This window comes from Rhinatrema bivittatum, chromosome 11, assembly GCF_901001135.1.
Source record: "Rhinatrema bivittatum chromosome 11, aRhiBiv1.1, whole genome shotgun sequence".
NCBI classification, from domain to species: Eukaryota; Metazoa; Chordata; class Amphibia; order Gymnophiona; family Rhinatrematidae; genus Rhinatrema; species Rhinatrema bivittatum.
Window position 1 is genome coordinate 24,668,811 of NC_042625.1, and position 22,119 is coordinate 24,690,929.

General features: G+C 46.2%; 1 protein-coding gene across 9 annotated transcripts in view; it reads right to left on the bottom strand.

The window, feature by feature from the left end:
• Positions 1–22,119, bottom strand: part of ATXN2 (ataxin 2) — a 472,151-nt gene that overhangs the window by 133,555 nt on the left and 316,477 nt on the right. For all 9 annotated transcript variants that reach the window (XM_029571731.1, XM_029571728.1, XM_029571730.1 and 6 more), the window contains one exon: positions 21,878–22,010. In XM_029571731.1, the coding sequence (XP_029427591.1) occupies positions 21,878–22,010 (133 nt within the window). The remainder of the gene's footprint in view (positions 1–21,877; positions 22,011–22,119) is intronic.

The following is a 22,119-nucleotide window of genomic DNA, read 5'->3' on the forward strand; positions in this document are numbered from 1 at the left end:
GATATCTAGGGGTTTTCATACCAAGATCTTGGGGTGTTATTTATAAATTAAATTAGGTTTTGATTGTTGATAAGATACACAGAGACCTAACTGAATGGAAGAACTTGCTGATTTCTTGGGCAGGTCAGATCAGGGTGCTAAAAATGAGTATTCTACTGCAGCTAATTTATTTGTTCCAACACTTGCCTTATTCACTCACTCAACACTTTTTCATAGGGTTGGATAATGTCATTTCTAAATTAATCTGACAAAACAAGACTTCCCAATAAACTTGGCAACTTTGAAGCAATTTAAGGAGTATGGAGGTATAGCACTATCTGACCTCAGAGGTTACTACTGGGTGGCAAGGTTGGAATGTTAAGGGCTAGCTGTGTCGAGATAAGACCATGTCCTGGGTTTCACTTGAAAGTGGACAGCCAGAGGGACTTAACTGCTCTCCTCTTCTCTCTCCCTGCAGCTTCTCCGTTAGTTCAGAGTGTGTCATGATCTAGTACACTAGTTGCTTATGCTCCAAATATAGCGCTGTTGGGGTCATTTTTTGTTACTTTGGCTGAGGATGTGTGTGGAGGTTGGGCCATGTGGATTCAGAGTTCTCACCCAGTTACAGACTAGTTTGAAGGCGCGCCGACCAAGGAGACCAGAGGAAAGACTTACCGAAGCCCTTCCACATCCTCTTAATCGGAGGAGTTCTTCTTTACTTACCTGGATTCAACGCTTATCAGTTGAGTTCAAAGATGGTTTCCAGCTGTGAGGGCATAGGCAGTCACCGCTGCACTCCGCTGCTTTTCAGCTGCTTCAGCAGCAAAGTCCATGCCGGGAACCAGCTACCGGACCAAGGCACACCTCTGAGGGATCTCAGAAATCACCTCAGGAATTCTCAACTGGGGGAGGGACCATTAGGTATCACCGCAGGAGAGCGGAGCTCGAACTTTTTCCAATTTAAAGGTAAAATTTCCTCTTCTAAAGAGTACTGTGTTCCCAATAGGGAAGGCACAATCCACATCTGCAGAAGACAGAGAGATACTGAATGGCTGATGTCACTGCAGGGGTATTTCTAGGGTGACGTCAGCTTTGAAACTTAACTGTCTCCATCTGCTGGCAGGGGAGCACATAACCCATTGGTCCTGGCTACACACTAGGAAATTACCATTTTGCACTGTGAAATGCTTATGAACAGGCAAGAATGTTTATTTTAGTTATTTCAGTAGGTCTATGATGAGAAAGTAAGCAATTAACTTATACTAAAGCCCAAGAGAGTGATGGCCACACAGCTGTGCCTGAAATTGGTAAGAACTCAGAGGAAGGCAACATTGCTGCTTTTCCCAAGCATTTAGTGTATAAGGAGAAATAACAGAGAGAGGTAAGGAGAGCATACTTCCGGACATGATAGCACAGGCTGATCCTTTGGAAACATGTAAGCTTTTTATATATACGTAGCAATTGTTATTACATCTTCTGTATGATCTGATTTTATTTGTTCTGCCTCCTATTGCCCAAATAAACTTACTTTCCTAAGTACCTGGAACTGTGATGTACTGAATCAAAGTTTGTATGTGGCTGTTTGTGTAGGGAATAATTGCCTGGGTTCAAGCCCCAGGTATAATCCCAGTAATTATGTGTTTATATTGGGTAAGCCCCCAAGGTAGTCCTGTATGCATACAGATAAGCCCCTCAGGTAGCCCCCAGTGTACACCTCAGTGAGATTAGCGCCCCCCCCCCCTCAGGTCAGAGCCCCTAGGCAGAATGCCAGTGTGCATGGTCTGAACAAAGAACAAGCACTCTGTATATAAACACCTTGAAATTCCAGAGTGTGTGCATTCCCTCAGTTTGCTGCTGAGTAAGAATCCTGGTCTATCTAGGCACACCTTTCATACTGACATGCATGACTAGTGGACTATGAGGCTACAATATGTAGGGCAATTATGGGATGCTGAAGGATGGCTTTCCTTTGGGACACTACAAAGTGATTTTAGTTTACATCCATCCTCCAGAAGTTATACATGCAGATCAAAGCAGCTCTTCTTAGGCTTGAGTCGCCAGGCTGGGTGAAAAGGATGCCAATGAGCTTTGAAAATGTTTTCATGAATGATAGGATATACATATGCAGTCGTAGAGTTGAGTTATTATATAGACTGTTACAAGCATACAGATATCCCACATATATCAAGTTCTCTCCCTCCTTGTCTAAATTGTGTTGGAGGGAATATGGGCAAGTCAGTACATATTTATAGTTTTGGTGGACCTGTCATATGTACAAACATTTTGGAGAGGTTAGGAGAGAGGGTCAAGAGATTTTTGGTGAATTGGTCAACTTTACTGCTTCACTCTGCCTACTGGGAATATGGGAGAGATTAATACTGAATAGGGAAAAAAAAAAATCACACTCTACAACCCATGATACATGTCGCTAGATTCACTATGGCTTCCCTATGGAAGTCACAGCCCATGCTAGCACACTAGAAAAAGCAAATTCATGAGACAGCTACTATACAGAAGTTGATATATTCCACAATAGACTGCCATTGTATGATTAAATTTGGGAAGGCTACTGGTCTTTTTATACTTAATATGCTGTAGATACTAATAGTCTGGTACTTTATTCTTGCATGGTGTATTGCCTTTGCTTTCTGGAAAGAACTAATGTTTGATTTGTCTGATGTTAAATAAAAGTTTCAAAAATGAATAAGCCACTGTGCATTTTGTAGCTACTGCTAAGGAGAAATGTACTTTTACCTGATAATTTTCTTAAGTCCAGGCATACCAACTCAGATGAATGGGTTATGCTCACAGAGTAGCAGATGGAAATAGCTGAACCGGTTCACTGATGTCACCCCTTATAGGCATCTTTGCTAACCTCAGCCTGCCAGTATTATCTCTATTAAGCTAACTCTAAAATTTAGTAAACTCCTTAACACCAAAGGGCTTCCAACAAGATATAAACATTTAAACTATGAAATACATCTATACACTAGAACAAAATTCTTAACTCAACAGTTAAGTGCTGAAACACCAGCTAGCACCTTACTCCAAATATATAAATCCACTGACTGAAAGATATGGTTTGGCAGAAAAAACTGGGAAGATTCTGAACTGATCTGCCTGGATTCAGGGAAAGGAAATTATCAGGTAACAGTGAACTTCTACTTTCTGTTCATCCATGCAGACCAGTCCAGATGAGTGGAATGTACCCAAGCTAATCTTGAATTGGGCAGGATTCTGTCGAACAAGCTCGTAGTACCTCTGCAGTGAACTCAGCCTCTTCCTTTGCTTGCACATTCAAACAATAATGCTTCAAAAAAAGAACGTAGGGAAGCCCATGTAGCTGCGGAGAAAAATTGAAATTCTACCCAAGATGATGCCTGAGCTCTAGTGGAATGAGCCTTGACATGTTTAGGCAAGGCCTCCCCCTTATCCAGATAAGCTGCCATAATAATCTGTTTAATCCAGCACACCATCATATGTTTTGTTGCTGCCTTCCTTTTACACACACCAGCATACAAAACAAAAGTGAACAGACTTCCTGAAATCATGTTACTTTCAAGTAACTCAGAACACCACTCAACATCCAAAGAATGCAGAGTAGGATATCCTAGCCCTTCAAGATGCCCGCTAAAGGAAGGCAAACAGACCATCTGATTCAAATGAAAAACCACCACTTTTGGAAGAAAAGAGGACACCATACAAATCTTTACTATAGTCTGTGAAGATACCAATAAAGACTCCTTGCAGGACAAGGCCTACAATTCCAAAATCCATCTGGCTGAACAAATTGCTTTCAAAAAAGCCACTTTAAAGATTAGACAGGGAAATCTTCCTAACAGGTTCAAAGGAGGAACCTACTAAGACAGATAACACCAAGTTCAAATATCAAGGAACAGGATTTAGATTTTATATTTTTATTTATTTAGATTTTTATATTCCACTTTTCGCACAAGAGGTCCAATAAGAACATAAGAAATTGCCATGCTGGGTCAGACTAAGGGTCCATCAAGCCCAACATCCTGTTTCCAACAGAAGCCAAACCAGGCCACAAGAACCTGGCAATTACCCAAACACTAAGAAGATGTGCTGAACCTCTCTCAAAAATTGGAAAATATATGGATAAGCAGACAAGGGTTTCCCCAGTTCATGGCCTTTGTAACATGCAATAGTTGTTACCTGTACCTTCAAGGAATTAACAGCTAGCCCCATAATTAGACCATCCTATAGGAAGTCTAGAATGCAAGGTATCTAAGCACTCCAATCTGCTTGCTACAGTACAGTGTTCAAAGAACTTCCAAATTTGAACATAGGCTAAAGACACAGATTTTTTCCTTTCCTTCAAAAGAGTAATCTACCTGTAGAGTGTAATTTTTCTTAATCAAATATGACTTCTCAAGGATCAGGCCAAAAGACAAAATTGACTCGAGTCTTCGTGAAGAACTAACCCGTGAGAGAAGATTTCTGTCACAAGCAAGCCACAATGGATTTCCACCCAATAATCTTAGAAGATCTACAAACCAAGGATGTTTTGGCAATTTGGAACCACCAGAATCACCAAGCCCTGATGATCGGAAATCCTCTGAAGAACATTCCCTATCATAGGCCACAGGTAAAATACATACAGGAAAAGTCCCTGTCAGGGCCATCTGGAACCAAGACATCTAAATCTGAATCTTTTTTTCCTTCAGCAACTGAAGAAGCTTTGTATTTTCAAATTCCTGATGGTAGCCATTAAGTCCATCATGAGAATACCATATCTAAGCACTAATTGACTGAATGTCATGTGAGATCATTCCTACAAATCGATATTCTGGCAGAGAAAGTCTGCTTGGATGTTCTCCAATCTGGCTAAGTGCAGTTCAGAGAGACACCAGCTTTTTCTCTACAAACAGAAGAAGCAGATCCATCTCTTCAGATACCTGAGGACTTTTTGAGACTCCTTGATGATTCACACAGACTACTGCTGTAGCATTGTTCAACAATATTCTGACTGCCTGATCTCGGAAGAGAGCCACAAAATATATAAGAGCAATTATATCACCCTTTCTCCAAACAACTGATGGGCCATCCTGCTTCCTCTTCTGACTACCAGCCCTGCACAATCTTATCCAGATAGTGAAAAGCTGGCATTTGCTGTCATCACATTCCAAACTGGAGGTTTCAAGTTCACCCCTTTTTTCAAGTTCTTCGGTTCAATCACCAATGCAGACTGATCTTTACTCAAACTGGCACCTGATCTTTACTCAAACTGGCACTGGTGCCAGTTTGAGTAAAGATCCTATACATCCTTCCCACACAAAACCTGTAGGTAACTCCACATCAGATATCTGATCGAGCTCAATAAGAGAACTTGACACTGTAGCTTCCAAATCATTTGGGTTAACCAAATACATTCTACTTTTGTGTTGAAAACAGCTCCCAAGTATTCTGAGTTGGGACCAGGTTTCTCTCAAAGAAGCTCACCATCTAGCCTAAACCTTGCAAAAAGCGTACTACCTGTTTGGTGGGCTGCCGATTTTGCTCTTATTAGACAATTAACTTTGGTTGAATACTACTGGATCCAGGAGGCTTCCAGCTCTTGCTGGATTGTTTGGAGTTAGGTTTGCCTTCTCCTTCCCTCTCTCTCCTTGCTTTGGATACACTTCGTTTTAAAAAACAAAAAAAAAGTTTTTTTCAGCTCATCTAAGCAATAAAGTATATATATTAAAAAAAGGGTGCAATTGGGGAATGGAGCAGCAGAGAAGGCTTGCCAACAGTATGGAACCAATTGTGAGGCTCCTCAGAGGGTGAATGCCTCAATATTTACTATTTAATATCCTTGCTGCAGGTTGTTTTGGCTGGGAAATGGTCTCCTCAGCAGAATTCTTTGCTTGCTTAATGCTGCTGCCACTACCACCATAACCTTTGAGGTGGTCCATGGAAACGAACTCCTAGTACCACAAAATAAAGATACTTCTAATGTTCCTCCCTGGCTAAGGAGGTCAAAATTTCTGGGGCCGATGCAATAAATCTGCACAGAAAATGGGCACTCAGCGTTGAGCATCTGCTGTCCTAATGCATGCCCAGCCACCTCTCCTGGGCATGCGATCAAATATTTAAATGAGGAGTTGCACTGAAAAGGAGGCGCTAGGGACAAATGTGCGCCCCTAATGCCTCCCTGGCAGGGGCACCCATGAGAAGTGACTAACAGGTTAGGAAAACGGATGCTCAATTTTATGAGCGTCCATTTTCCTAACCTAACCGCGGGTATTTTTTAAATTTTCATCCTTTTTGTACATCCGACTTAATATCGCCACGATATTAAGTCGGAGAGAGTACAGAAAAGCCGTATTTTCTGCTTTTCTGTACACTTTTTGGGCTGCTCAGAAAATACCGCCTGTTATGGGTAGGTGTTAATTTCAGAGGGTAAAAATGTGCACGTTGGGCGCACAAAATTTTATTTATTTATTTTTATTGGGGGAGAATAGCATGCATTTGCATGAGATGAGCGCTGTTAGCTTCGCGGGAGGGTTGGACGCACGTTTTGGACATGCTAATCCCCTTATAGAATAAGGGGTTGTGGATGTGCATCCAAAACCCATGTCCAACCAAGGGTTAAACTGTGCGCTCAGCTAAGCGCACTGTATTGCATTAACCCCTCTGTTTCTTATTGCCATTACAATTGATCTTTAATTTTCTATTCTGAAATGATAAGTTCTGAGAAATTTGCTGACTCCCTTCAAATCCAGAAAGGGACAAAAGGAAACTTCCTTTTGGGTACCAGAAAATATATGGAATACAGACCCTGTCCCCACTGAGACCTTGAAAACAGCACTACCGCTTCTAAGGAAAGAAGGTGTTCTAGAGTTATTTTTATGGCCGCCTCCTTTCTGATGGAATGGCAAGAGACCATAAAAACATCTGAAACAGAACGGGAGAATTCCAGGGCATATCCCTTTGGAATTATTTCCAAGACCCACTGGTCTGAAGTAATTTATTTATTTTATTTAGAATCTTATATTCCGCATCCTCCAGACATCTGCTCGGTGCGGATTACATAAGGACATTCATAAACATTTTATAAAGTACACCACACAATTAAATCGCTTACATCTTACAAAAAAATACAACAAATTAAAACATAATGTGGACCCAACTCTGATGAAACTTTGATAAGGCATCCACCTATCACTTGAATGGGAGATGTGCAGAAGTCATTAAAGTGGAGGAGGGGTTGTTTTTTGAGGACATTAAGTTTGTGGTAGCATTCCTTCATGGTAGAACTTGTGAACTTTTTGAGGTTCAGTTGGGTATCTAGTATAATGCCAAGGTTTCGTACATGTTGGGAGATATGAATTGAGGGGGGGGGAGGGGGAAGAGTGTTGGAGTGAGTGGAGGTCAAGGTGTTGGGATTGCGTGATGAGGAGTTCAGTTTTGGAGGCGTTGAGGGAGAAGTTAAGATTAGAGAGGAGGTGGGTGATTGATGCTAGGCAGGTTTCCCAGGTTTCAAGAGATTTAGAGATGGATTCAGTAATGGAGATAAGGATTTGGACGTCGTCCGCGTAAATATAGTGAGTGAGTTTTGGGTCAGACAGAAGATGGCAAAGGGGTAACATATATATATTGAAGAGGGTGGAGGAAAGGGAGGAGCCTTGGGGTACACCTCAAGTTAGTTTGATGGGATCAGATTTGTTGTTACCAATTTTGACTATGTAGTGTCCATTATCAAGGTAGGATTCAAGCCAGCAAAGGGTGGTGCCAGCAATGCCAATTTCAGTTAGGCGGTTTAGGAGAATCTTGTGGCTGATGGTGTCAAAGGCGGAAGAGATGTCTAGCATGGCAAGAATGTAGGCGTGGCCATTATCCATGCCTTTAAGGAGGGTGTCAGTGAGGGCGATAAGGAGGGTTTCAGTACTGTGAAATTTGCGGAAGCCAATTACATATACCCGTGCAGCATGCTTAGCTCTTCAGTATTCTCTTCAAAAAGCCAGTGTGGATATATGTTGCTTAATACTTGATTACACTTGATTAAACTTGAACTGGTTCAACTGATTATGTATATATATAAAAATTTTGGACTGGAGACCGCTAGTGCACTCAAACTAACTCTGAAACTTGGGTAACTGCGGGAGTCTTGAACTAGAGGTAAGCCTTGGCTTACCCGTACTTGCTCAGTCTCGAGATTTGATATCCGAGCTTCTCAGTTTCTGGAGCAGCCGTGGGCGGGATGCTGAGTCTGTCTGTCTACACTAAGGAAAATGAAATTAGCAGGTAAGTAATTTCTCCATTTCCTAGCATGTAGCCAGATGAACTCAGGACCAATGGGATATACAAAAGCTACTCCCCTATCGGGTGGGAGGCTGCCCGTGCCCAACTTAGTGCTGCCCTTGCGAAGACTATATCCTCCCTGGCCTGAACATCCAGGCGGCAAAAAGCAAATGTTGCTTACCTGATGTAACAGGTGTTCTCACAGGACAGCAGGATGTTAGTCCTCACAAATGGGTGACATTGAGGATGGAGCCCACCACGGAAAACTTCTGTCAAAGTTTAACAGAACTTTGACTGGCCCCTACTGGGCATGCCCAGTACGGCACTGACCCTGCAGCCAGCAGGGGTCTCCCTTCAGTCTGATTTTCAAAGCTACAGGCAGTGCCTAAAAAGTAAAAATAAAACGAACCCAACACCGCGGGGTGGTGGGCGGGTTTCATGAGGACTAACATCTTGCTGTCCTGTGAGAACACCTGTTACATCAGGTAAGCAACATTTGCTTTCTCACAGGACAAGCAGGATGGTTGTCCTCACAAATGGGTGAGTACCGAGCTGAGGATGTCCTGACTTGCAACAGGCACAACAACTGGGGCGGAATTTGGGAAAGGACATCCGCACCCTACCGGGCAGGTGGAAGGGTGTTGGTACATCACGTTGGAAAAAGGTTACGCAAGACAGATTGGCCGAAGATGGAGTCCTGTCTTCCAGCTTTGTCCAAACAATAGTGGGCTGCAAATGTATGTAGGGAACTCCAGGTTGCAGCCTTACAGATGTCAGGAAGCGGCACCGATCGAAGGTGTGCTACTGAAGTCGCCATGGCCCTCACAGAGTGTGCTTTGACACGGTCTTGGAAAGGAATGCCAGCTTGCTCATAGCAAAAAGAAATGCAGTCCGCCAACCAGGAGGAAAGAGCCTGCTTACCCACAGGTTGTCCTAACTTGTTAGGATGGAAAGAGACAAATAATTGAGTGCTCTTCCTGTGAGCAACTGTACGGTCTAGATAAAAAGCTAGAGCTCGTTTACAGTCTAGGGTATGCAGAGTCTGTTCCCCGGAGTTGGAGTGGGGCCTGGGAAAAAAGATAGGTAGGATTATGGATTGATTGATATGAAACTCAGAAACTACCTTAGGTAAAAATTTAGGGTGAGTGCGGAGTACCGCCCGGTCCTGCAGGAGTTTAGTGTAAGGCGGATAGGTAACTAGGGCCTGCAATTCACTAACCCTGCGAGCTGAAGTAACAGCCAAAAGGAATAACACTTTCCAAGTGAGATATTTCAAGTCACAGGAGTGCAGAGGTTCGAAAGGTGGTTTCATTAGACGACCAAGAACCAGATTAAGGTCCCAAGATGGGGCCGTAGGACGGAAGGGTGGCTTCAGATGGAGCAAGCCCTTAAGAAAGCGTGTTACCAGGGGTTGTACTGAAATAGGGACACCCTCGATACCTTTATGGAAAGCGGCTACCGCACTGACATGCATCCTTATAGAAGAGGTTTTAAGACCTGATTCCGATAGATGCCATAAATAGTCCAAGAATTTCGAGATTGGACAGGAAAGGGGATCAAGGGACTGAGAAGTGCACCAAGATGTGTACCTTTTCCATTTGTATGAATAGGACCTTCTGGTGGAGGGCTTTCGTGAAGCTATCAGGACACGAGAAACTGAATCCGAAAGGTTAAAAGGCTGAAGGACTAACCTTTCAACATCCATGCCGTCAGGGACAAGGCTTGGAGGTTGGGATGGAGGAGGCATCCGTCGTTTTGAGTGAGGAGATGCGGGTCCTTTCCCAAGGGAATGTGCCTGCGGATGGAGAGATCCTGGAGTATGGGAAACCATACTTGGCGTGGCCAGTAAGGTGCTATCAGGATCATGGTTCCTCCGTCCTGGCATAGATTCACGAGAGTCCTCGACAGAAGAGGAAGTGGAGGGAATGCATAAAGCAGACCGGTTGCCCACTTGAGGGAGAAGGCATCCCTGGGCCGAGAGTGTTGGCTCCGAATGAGAGAGCAGTAATTGTCCACTTTGTGGTTCTGAGGGGATGCAAAGAGGTCTATGTAAGGATAACCCCACTTGTGAAATAGAGAGGTCGCTACCAAGGGATTGAGTGACCACTCGTGTGGTTGGAAGACACGGCTCAGTTGGTCTGCCAATACATTGTCTACTCCCGGCAGGTAGGTGGCCCTGAGGTACATAGAGTGGGAGAGGGCTTCCGCCCAAATCTGCGCAGCTTCCTGACACAGAAGGAAGGAGCCTGTGCCTCCCTGCTTGTTTATGTACCACATGGCCACCTGGTTGTCCGTTTGGATCAAGATTATCTGATTCGATAGGTGAGCTTGGAAAGTTCTGAGCGCGTAGCGGATTGCTCGCAGTTCCAAGAAATTTATCTGGTGTTCGGCTTCCTCTCGAGACCAGAGTCCTTGAGTTTGGAGATCGTCCACATGGGCTCCCCAACCGATGTGGGAAGCATCGGTAGTTAGGATTATTTGGGGATCTGGTGGAAGAAAAGGTAAGCCCTGAAGGAGGTTGTCTTGAGTCGTCCACCAGGTTAAAGATAGGCGTAGCGCTTGTGTAATTGTGACAATGGAGGACAGGGGCTGAAGAGCTTGAATCCATTGATGTCGCAGAGTCCATTGGGTAACTCATGGCTAGTCGGGTCATGGGAGTGACTTGAACCGAGGATGCCATGTGTCCTAGGAGAATGAGGAATTGGCGAGCCGTGGCAGTGTTTTGAGACTGGAGCTGGCGAGCTAGGGACATGAGAGTTTGGACCCTTTGAAGCGGAAGGTAGGCCTTTGCCTGTAAGGTGTCCAAGTCTGCCCCAATGAAGGATAAGGTTTGAGATGGGACTAAGCAAGATTTCTCGTAATTGACAAGAAACCCTAAGGAAAGGAGTGTGTGAATTGTCAATTTTAGGGAGGATTGAGCAATCTGTTGGGTGGAGGCCCTGATTAGCCAATCGTCCAGGTAGGGGTAGACGTGGACACCTTCCTTCCTGAGGAATGCTGCTACCACGACGAGACATTTGGTAAAGACTCGTGGAGCAGACGCCAGACCGAAAGGTAGTACCCGGTATTGATAATGGTTTCGGCCCACCAGAAAACGCAGATACTTGCGATGGGATTGTGTTATCGCAATGTGGGTATAAGCGTCTTTGAGGTCGAGAGAGCACAGCCAATCCCCCCTTTGCAGCAGAGGGAGAAGCGAGCCCAGGGTTACCATCTTGAACTTTTCTTTTTGAAGGTACTTGTTGAGGGCTCGAAGGTCCAAAATAGGACGTAGCCCCCCTGATTTCTTTGGTATTAGGAAGTACCTGGAGTAGAATCCCTTCCCTCGTTGAGAGGGAGGGACGGGTTCTATAGCATTTGAGTACAGAAGAAGGGATACTTCTTGTTGTAATTGAGGCAAATGGCTGGTTAGACTCCATGCTTGAAGAGGCGGGGAGTCTGCCGGAAGAGTAATGAAGTTGAGGTGGTAACCCTGTGCGATAATTGCTAGTACCCACTGATCTGAGGTGATCTGTATCCAGTGTTGTAAAAAATGGTACAGTCGACCCCCCACAGGGATGTCTGGAAGAGGGGTTTGGCATGTGCTCCCTACAGGGAAGTCAAAGGCCCGCCGCAGGACCAGGAGGTGGGGCTACAGCAGGTCTTTGCTTCCGAGGCTGGCGTGGCTGAGCTCTGTTGGAGGACCGTGCAGGTCGAGGCCTAGCCGATGGAGGATAATAACGTCGTGGCCGAAAAAACGACTTTTTAGAGTCCTTCTTAGGTGGTTGTTTGGAGGGCACTTCAGATGGAATGGATGAGAGTTGTTTCAACGTCTCGTGGTGATCTTTTAATTCAGCTACAATTTGCTGAATTTGTTCTCCAAACAAATTGTCCCCTAAGCAGGGTAAATCAGATAGACGATCCTGGACCTCTGGGCGAAGGTTGGATGACTTTAACCAAGCCCAACGTCTGACTGAGATGGCTGTGGCTAGAACTTTTGTGGAAGCATCGAAGATGTCATAGGCCGTTCGAATTTCGTGCTTCCCTGCCTCAAATCCTTTGTGAAGAAGGGCTTGAAGCTGTGGTTGGTATTGTTCCGGCAAGGTGTCAGCGTAGTCTTGCATCTGTTTAAGGATGGCTCTGTTATATTGAGTCATGTAAAGTTGATAAGAAGCTATGCGTGAAATCAACATAGCTCCATGATACACTTTTCGTCCCACACTATCCAGGAATTTATTGTCCTTGGTAGGTGGAGTGGAAGAGTGTGGCTTTAGACGCTTGGCCTTCTTTTGCGCGGACTCAACCACAACAGAGCGATGATCCAGTTGAGGCTTCTGAAAACCTGGTGCTGACTGGACAAGATATGTGGAGTCAGCTTTCTTGTTAACTGGTGAAACAGATGAAGGAGATTCCCAGTTTTTCTTTAAAAGATCCAGAAACACCTGGTGAATAGGGATGGAAGCGATGATTTTAGGAGCATCCAGAAATTGGAGCAGTTCCATCATCTGGTGTCTGTCATCGGTTTCAGATTGTAGCTGAAAGGGTACAATTTCTGACATCTCCTTCACAAAATTAATAAAAGAGAGATCCTCAGGAGGAGAACGTTTTCTACTCTCTGTAGGAGATGGTGGTGAAGGTAAATCTGTGTCAGAAGATGTATCATCACCCCAGGTATCGTAGGGATCATGTGGGGCTTGAAGCCCTGAAGGTCCTGGTTGAGGATCCGAGGGCATCGAGTGAAATCTTGATGGCATCGGTGCTGTAGGTGGAACTGGGAATGGCATCGAGGGCTTCGGCGCTGCCGATGGAATCGGTGCAGGTCTTGGAATCGATGGAGCCAAAGGATAAATCGGTGGAGAGATACGAGAAGGCACCGATGGGACCACCCGGAAGGGGGAATCAGGAACGGTGTTTCTCCTGCCGATGAGAATCCTGTCGGAGACGGTGGTGTTGTCGGTGCTACTGGAATCACCGATGGAAGGGCCGTCATAAGCGCCTCCATGCGGCGCAGTAGCGGTGCTAGAGCTTCCACCAGAGGCTCAGTGGTCGGTTCCCTCCTCGGTGCCGGAATCGGTGCCGGTGGAGGTTGGAACTTCTGCATCGCTTTCTCGATGGCCTCCTGGACCAGCCGGTCCAGTTCTGCCCGGAGACCAGGGGTAACGATACCCGGCTCGACGGGAGAGGGAGGCTGAGGCTGAGCCGGAGGGACCACCGTAACCGGTGGGATCACGGCTCCCACACCCCGAGAGGGTGAGGGTTTCCTCGGTGCCTGCGAACGAGACGTGGACGGTGCCAGGTCTGACCGAGGCTTTTTAGTCGGTGGCTCGGCCTGTACGGAGGTCGATGGCTCTGGATCCTTGACGGGCCGAGACTTGTGCCGTCGATGGCGATGTTTGTCTTTCCGATCTCCTCGCCCATCCGGGGAGGGGACAGGAGTCGACGGCCGAGAAGTCATCGATGGTGGACGGTCACCGGAGGGTTGACGGTGATGGTGCAACTTCGACGGTGCCGGTTCCGATGACGTCGATGCTATTGATGGCGTTGGGGTGCTAGCATGGAAGAGGAGCCCCATCTTCTCCATCCTGGCTTTGCGACCTTTGGGTGTCATTAAGGCACATTTGGTGCAAGTCAGGACATCATGCTCACTACCTAAACACAAAACACAAACCCTATGGGGGTCTGTGATTGACATAGTCCGGGTGCAATCCGGACATCGACGGAACCCCGTCGCCATGGCCTTGGGCCAAAATTTAGCCGCAGGATCGGTAATTGCCAACAGGCCTCGAGGGCCAAAATAGACGGAAGTCGATGAAAATCGGCAAAAAACTTACCGGATTCCGTGAAGTTGAAAAAAATTTGTCGAAGGGAGACCCCCTGAGGGGCAAATTTTCTTCGGAAAGAAAAAACCGCGCGGAAAAAAGAAGACTGAAGGGAGACCCCTGCTGGCTGCAGGGTCAGTGCCGTACTGGGCATGCCCAGTAGGGGCCAGTCAAAGTTCTGTTAAACTTTTGACAGAAGTTTTCCGTGGTGGGCTCCATCCTCGATGTCACCCATTTGTGAGGGCAACCATCCTGCTTGTCCTGTGAGAACCTGGAGAAGGTGTGTAGGGAGGACCATGTCGCCGCCCAACAGATCTCGGCTGGCGACAGCATCATGGTTTCAGCCCAGGAGACTGCCTGGGCCCTTGTAGAATGGGCCTGGACCTGTAGAGGTAATGGTTTTCCTGCCTCTATGCAGGCAGCATTAATTACTTCTTTGATCCAGTGGGCTATGGTGGCCCGTGATGCCACTTCCCCTTGTTTCTTCCTGCTGTGAAGAACGAACAGGTGGTCGGTTTTGCGCAAGGATTCCGATCTCTTCAGGTATCGGACTAGGTTTCTGCCGACATTCAGGTGGCAGAGAAGACGCGAGTCTTCCGAATCCCTGTGCTCATCTAGTGATGGTAAGGATATGGTCTGGTTCATATGGAACTGGGAAACCACTTTCGGAAGGAAGGATGGTACAATACGTAGCTGTATCGTGCTCGGGGTGAACCTGAGGAACAGTTCCAGACAGGATAATGCTTGAAGTTCGGAGATGCACCTGGCTAAGCATATTGCGATCAAGAACACTGTCTTTAAGGTCAAGAGACGTAGAGACAGGGCGCTTGTTGGTCTGAAGGATTCCTCTGCTAGAAGTCTAGTACTAGGTTGAGGTTCCATAGAGGCACTGGCCACTTTAGTGGTGGTCAGAGTTGTTTGACTCCTTTCAGGAAGAGGGACACATCAGGATGAGTTGTTAGTCTGTTGCCGTCCACATCGGACCTGAAACAGGCCAGTGCTGAGACTTGGACCTTAAGGGACAACCCCTTCTGCATGCCATCCTGTATGAATTCTAGGATCATGGGAATCTTGGCTGTCCTCGGGAGGAGACTGCGGTCTTCGAAACCAAGCTTCAAATACTCTCCAGATCCGTATGTAAGACAGAGATGTGGAGAACTTGTGTGCCCGAAGCAGGATGACAATCATCGCTTTTGAGTAGCCGTGCTTCTTTAGGCTAGTCCTCTCAAGGGCCATACCATAAGAGAGAATTGAGCCGGGTCTTCGTGGGAGATCAGTCCCTGCATGGTGGTAGACGTAGAGGATTCCCTGCCAATAGTCTTCGCATGTCCACGTTCCACGGTCTTCTTGGCCAGTCCGGGGCGACTAGTAGGACTAGTTCCCTGTGGTGTTCTATCTTGTGGATGACCCTGCCCAGTAGTGGCCAGGGTGGGAAGGCGTACAGGAGGCTTTCCTCTGGCCAGTTCTGGATGAGAGCGTCGATTCCCTGAGATTGTGGTTCTCGTCTGCGGCTGAAGAATCTGGGGTCCCAGGCATTGCAACAAGTTGCTAGTAGGTCCATGACTGGGAGACCCCATTGATTTACTATCAGCTGGAAGGCTGTGTCTGCCAGCGACCATTTCCCCGGGTCTAGGCTTTCTCTGCTGAGGTAGTCCGCAGAGATTATGTCTTTTCCAGCGATGTGGGAGGCCGAAATCCCTTGTAGATTTATTGCTGCCCACTCCACGAGGGGGTCTATTTCTAGAGACACCTGCTGGCTCTTGGTTCCTCCCTGTCAGTTGATGTAGGCAACAGTCGTTGCGTTGTCTAACATGACTCTGATGTACTCGCCTCGGATTCTGTAACTGAATCGCAGGCAGGCTAATCTGACCTCTCGAGCTTCCAGGCGGTTTATGTTCCATTCTGCCTCTTCTTTGTTTCATTGTCCCTGGGCTGTTAGCTCCTGACAGTAGGCTCCCCACCCTCGCAGACTCGCGTCCATGGTAAGCAAGAACCAGTTCGGTGGGGATAGGTTTATGCCTCTGCTTAGGTGTTCTTCCTGTAGCCACCACTGAAGCTAATGCCGAACCTCTGTCGATAGCTGGAGGCAAATTGAGTAGTTCTGGGACACTGGATTCCATCGTGACAGTAGGGAACATTGTAGTGGTCGCATATGGGCCCTTGCCCACGGAACAACTTCCAGAGTTGATGTCATGAGGCTAAGGACTTGAAGGTAGTCCCATACCTTGGGGCGAGCTGAGTTCAACAGGTTTTGCAATTGACCCAGTTTCCTTCTCCTTGGAGGGGGAAGGTAGACCTTGTCGTGCTTGGTATTGATCCGGACTCCCAGGTATTCTAGTGACTGGGAGGGCTGTAGGCAGCTCTTGGTTGTGTTCAAGACCCACCCGAGTTCTTGTAGTAGGTTCTTGACTTTGCTCTGATCAGCCAATCGTCCAAGTAAGAATGTACCAGGACTACTCCTTTCCTCAGTGCCGCCGCTACTACCACCATAATTTTGGTGAAGGTTCTGGGAGCGGTAGCTAGTCCGAAGGGTAGCGCTCGAAATTGGTAATGATTGCCCAGTATTGCAAAGCACAGGAAGCGCTGGTGGTCCTGATGGACCAGGATGTGAAGGTAGGCTTCGGATAGGTCCAGGGAGGTTAAGAATTTTCCCGGTTGTACTGCCATTATAATGGAGCGTAGGGTTTCCATGCGGAAGTGTGGTACCTTCAGGTAACAGCTGACGGCCTTGAGGTCCAGGATGGGCCGGAATGCTCCTTTCTTGGAAATGATAAAATAGATGGAATAGTGGCCAGTATTTTGTTGAGACTTGGGCACCGGAGCTATTGCCTTCAGGCTGAGTAGTCTTGCTAATGTGGTTTCCACTGCCAGTCTCTTGGAGTGGGAGTGGCACGGTGATGTCATAAATTTGTCAGGGAATTCCAGGGAGTACCCCTCTCGAATGATAGTTAGGACCCACTTGTCTGATGTTACCTCGACCCATCTTTGGTAGAAGAGGGCAAGTCTGCATCCTATGTCTTCTTCCTGTGGTTGGGTCTGCGTCTTCATTGTGGGGTACGGCCGGAGCCTGCCCCTGAGCTTACTCCTCTCTTAATGTGCCTGTTCCGAAAGGACTGAGGCCTTCCTGAAGAACAAGGTGCTTGAGACTGTGTTCTTGTAAGGTTTAAAATGCTGCGATCCTCTACCCTTGGTTCTTCTGGGGGAGGAGCACTGATATGTTCTTTTGTTCCTGTCTTCAGGTAATCGGGGTACTGGGGATTCGCCCCATTTGTTGGCTAACTTCTCCAGTTTGCTCCCGAACAGGAGAGGATCCTTTAAAAGGCATTTTTGTGAGGTTCGCTTTGGAAGTTGCGTCATCCGACCAATTTCGAAGCCATAATTGTCTTCTGGCCAACACTGCGGCGGCAACACGCTGGATGATGTGCATACGAGGTCTGCGGTAGCATCAGTGAGAAAGGAGACCGCAGGTTCCATCGCTTCTCCATAGCATCTCTGGAGAGGATCAAACAGGAACATGCCACCAAGGCACAGCAGGAGGCAATTTGTAGCGTCATTGCTGAGACATCAAAGGACTGCTTAAGGATGGCTACCAGCCTTCTGTCTTGGGCGTCCTTCAGTGCTGCTCCTCCCTCCACAGGGATCATGCTGTGTTTTGAGACAGCACAGATCATAGCATCCACTTTAGGGAAGCATAGAAGTTCCTTGGCCATGGGTTCCAGCGGGTATAGGGCTTCTAGTGCCCATCCCCCTTTAAAACTGGCCTCTGGAGCATTCCATTTCTGGTCCTTGATGGGCTCCAACATAAGAAAATAGCATGAGGCTTTACGGAGGTACACTAACATGGGATTCTTTTTCGGTTCCGATGTAGGTTCCATGCCTGGGAGACCCAGTGTCTTCATATTTTGGGACACGAGGGCTGGTAATTCGTCCTTGTGGAAGAATCTGAGCATGGTCCAGTATGGCTCCATCCCTGGGGGGATTTCCCCTTCTTCCAGGGAGTCTGTTTCCTTATCTGAGCTGTCTGGATCCCCATCCAGGATGCTCTTGGTTAGGAGAGGCATGTCTTGAGAGCCTCGCGAGGTGCTGGGAAGGCTTCGGGCATAGTTTGAGACAAGTGGACAGCAGGGGCTGGTTGCGCATGGACAAAGGTTTGCAGCCCTTTGAAAAATTCCACCCAGGAGAAGGTTCCTGGGTCCATGCTGATACCAGGAGGGATTGTATTAGAAGCCCCGAAGGAACTTTCTGTGGGGGCGCAGAGTTGGACATAGGTCTGGGGTACCATCATCAGTGGTTCTGGATCCCTCTCCTGGCTGTGGGAGGTCTTGATTGGGTTCTCCCTGGTTCTGTTCGCACTGCTGGCACAGGAGGGATTCTAATTCAGGCTGCGCAGCTCTCAAGTGGCAGGCTGGGCAAAGGAAAGGTCCCTTGGCCTTCTTGGATGGAGGTGCCATTGTGTGCGTGTAGGGCTTAAAAACTCGTCCGTGAGGATGCTCTTAGTTGTGCGCGTCGAGGGCGCAGAAGTTATGTGCAGGACGTGCGCACAAGTTGTGGGTGCAGGCGGCGGGCTTTGTGCGCATGGCACAGTTATGCGCGCAGTTGTGAGTGCCGCTGTGCGAACAACTCAGATGTGCGCGCAGTTAAGCGTATATCCCTACGGACGCGCTCAAGTTAGGTGCCTTGGGCTTCTGGCCTGCTCCACGTGTACGGACGTCAAGGAGGGAAGATTGCGCCGACGACCCCGGCGACAAGATGGCAACTCCCCCGGAGGGTCTCCACGTGTGTGGACCCTCGCACCGGATCGGGGCCTAGCCAAAGGAAGGCTGCTCAACCAGATTTAAACCTCTGAGGAAGGTCGGTACGGCTGTTCGAGCCTTGGGAGACCAGAGACGCTGAAGTAAAGGTTTCTACCTTACCTGGTCTCAGCGCTTACCAGTCGCGTGCCGGGCGGTCTCCAGCTGCAGGGGGAGAGGGAAATACCTTCACCGCCGCGCTCGAATCTGCACCCACTGTCCTTCAGCCACCCTGGGGGCTATGTCCACGCCGGGAATCGGCCGGCAGACTAAGGCTCACCTCTGAGGGATATCAAATCTACCTCCGGAAAGTCTCGACTGAGGGAGGGACCGTTAGGTTTCACTGCAGGAGAAGCGGGGCTCTCTTCTTAAAGGTAAATTTTCTTTCTTCTTTCTTGTAAATGTTACACAAGTCTCTTTTGGATAGTGTCCTCATCTGCTATGGGAGAGAGAAATACTGAAGAGCTAAGCATGCTGCATGGGTATATGTAGGCTGACATCAGCTTTGAAATCTGACTCAGTCTCCCATCTGCTATCAGCAGAGCACAATACCCATTAGTCCTGAGTCCATCTGGCTACATGCTAGGAAAACTTCAAATAATTCCGTGAGGAAAGTTGTGAGAAATTTCTCACAGAGCTCCTAAACCGCAAGGCAACTGCTGTGTGGAAAAAAAGAGACCGAAGGGGAACCCTGGTGGCTACAAGGTTAGTGGCACAAAAGTGTTCCGTGTCAGGGCTCCATCTGATGATGTCATCCATATGTGAGGACTACCATCCTGCTTGTCCTGGGAGAAAGCACTATTTAGGTTCCTCTGACTTACCCAGGCATGCCATCTGGGGATGAAGTGTGCAAACCAGACCACGGAGGGAGAAAAAAAAATAAGGAAAATCACCGCAAAATATATATCTGGAAAGGACAACTGACAGAATATTGTTCCTCGTTGATGCTCTTGACATAACTAAAATGATTTAAGATGGGTTACATTTTTCAAATCCATCAAGACACTGAGCAAGAGGTAGACAACTTTGGTCCTTGAGTGCTGCAAGCCAGTCTGGTTTAAGATATCCACACTAAATATGCATGAAGTAACTCTACATGCAAATGCATCTCATGCATATTCATTATGGATATCCTGAGAAATTGACTAACACAGCACTTCAAAACCAGAGTTGCCTATCCCTATACTGACCTATAAGGCAAAAGTTTTTTTTTCCTTATTCCTTTCAACCCCAAGATTACCTGTCTGCTTTAGTTCATATGGGCATACCTCATTCTTTGACTAATGAACAATAGTTGAGCATGTAGTATGGATATATTTATTACAAATCATACATACTTACAGTTTAAATTTGATATCCAGATATAAAGCTAGTTTTATAAAAGAAAACCTATTACCCACACAAAGCTATTTTATGACATAAGTAGGGAACTTTGTTTTCATTTTTTTTATTTTATTTTAAATGGGAATTTCAATGTTATAACAAAAAATCAGAGGAAAAATGACTTCATTATAATAAATAGGAGAAAGTGGATATGTAATTTTTCCACTTATTTTTTTGGTTATGACATTGACATTGAGAAAACCAAAATAAAAAAATGAAAACAAAAGTCCCTAGGTAATATTCACTCACTTTTCTGATCAAAATTCACTTTGTTTATACCAATGGTGGTTAAACTAAATCCTATGGGCCACATCCAGCCTGGGGGAAGCTTCAGTCCAGTCCATAGTGGTGAGAGAGTTCCCAGTCTGTAATGGCACCAGCAGCAAGTCACTTCTGCCTAGCCTCAGGCTGGAAATATCGCTGCTGCTCCACTCCCATTCTCTGTCCTTGGAAGTTTAAACTCCGGTGTGACATCTCCCCTACTTCCTCAGAGGTAACTCCTTGCCTTCCACACTCCTCAGTACTGGAACCCAAAAAGCTTTGCCCCTCATTGGCTTCCTCCCACCTAGACAGGGACCCCAGTTTGGCCATTGAGCCCAAACATTCGCCTACCTCTGCCTTGTACAGAGATATGTTTGCAATGCTCCTTCCCGAGGCTGAAATCAGTAGAATGAAATATGCTTATGCCTGGTGTCAGTTCCTGTACCTAAACGTAATTCTGTTTTCCATGGAGGACCACTTTAATCTTATAACACACTTCTAATTATATTCATACAACTGCTCTGTGATGAGAAACAATAACTGCTTTCACCTTTTTGATAATCATAACCTTTAGTATTCTTGTAAAACGTAAGCACTCTGAATAACTGAATAAGGTGTCTACAGCTATGATACTCAACTATGCTGTGAATCATTAGAGCAGTAACTAATACTTCAATTCCCCAACTGTTATAGCTTGTGACCAGGGTATTGCATTATACTAGCAGTCGGAAAACCAATGAACCATTTTTTGTACTTTGGTATATGCCTGTCAATGATCCGTTTGGAGATATTATGCAATTTAATATACATCTGAAGAGGAGGTTTGTGATCTCAAAAGCTCATATGCCACAATATTTTTTGTTGGTCCACAAGAAGATACCACTATACATTACATTGGTAAAATAAATCAAAGAAGTCAGCCGGCTTCTCTTTCCTCATGTATGTGCCAAAATCTAAAGTGAAAGCCTTTTGTTTTTAACTGTGTGGACCAAGGATACTTTTCTAATTTAAACAGCTAATGTTTATTGGTATACAGTGGATTGTTGTCACCAGAGATACTTTTCATTGGCTGACATAAGATGTTTTAATAGAGAGTTTGCAAGATGAGATCTCTAAAAGGGACCTATGTCGCTTTGAACTACACTCATGACAGTCCAATTTAAAAAAAAAATGTACTGCCTACAAAAGACTAGTTTTCTCCATGACCAATATGGCTACTAGAATTGTGCTCAGCGATTTGCAGACACTTATTCTTATTCATTCACATTAATTGCTACAACTGGTGCAATCCTGCAAATATCTCATCTTAAAGGCTTGAAAGGAACTCTACATACACAGAAGGTACACACGGTACACAAATCTGAATCCACATGCCCATTTTTATTTAAATTCTGCATGATGTAAAAAGTTTCCTACCATACATAGCATGCGTCTGTTCATGAGCACCATACTGTGTTGCTGAGGATGATACTAAACCAGGCTGTGCATGTGTTGGCGGTGCCATCATTCTAGCATTACCCTGTATTACAGGGCTATATACATGAGGATGCTGTGAAATAAAAGGGGGAAACAAACTGAGTTAACAGAAATCATGCAAAAGCATTTTCACATTCTTCACTGTAGACAACTAATGTATTTATATAGTTATGAAGCAATAA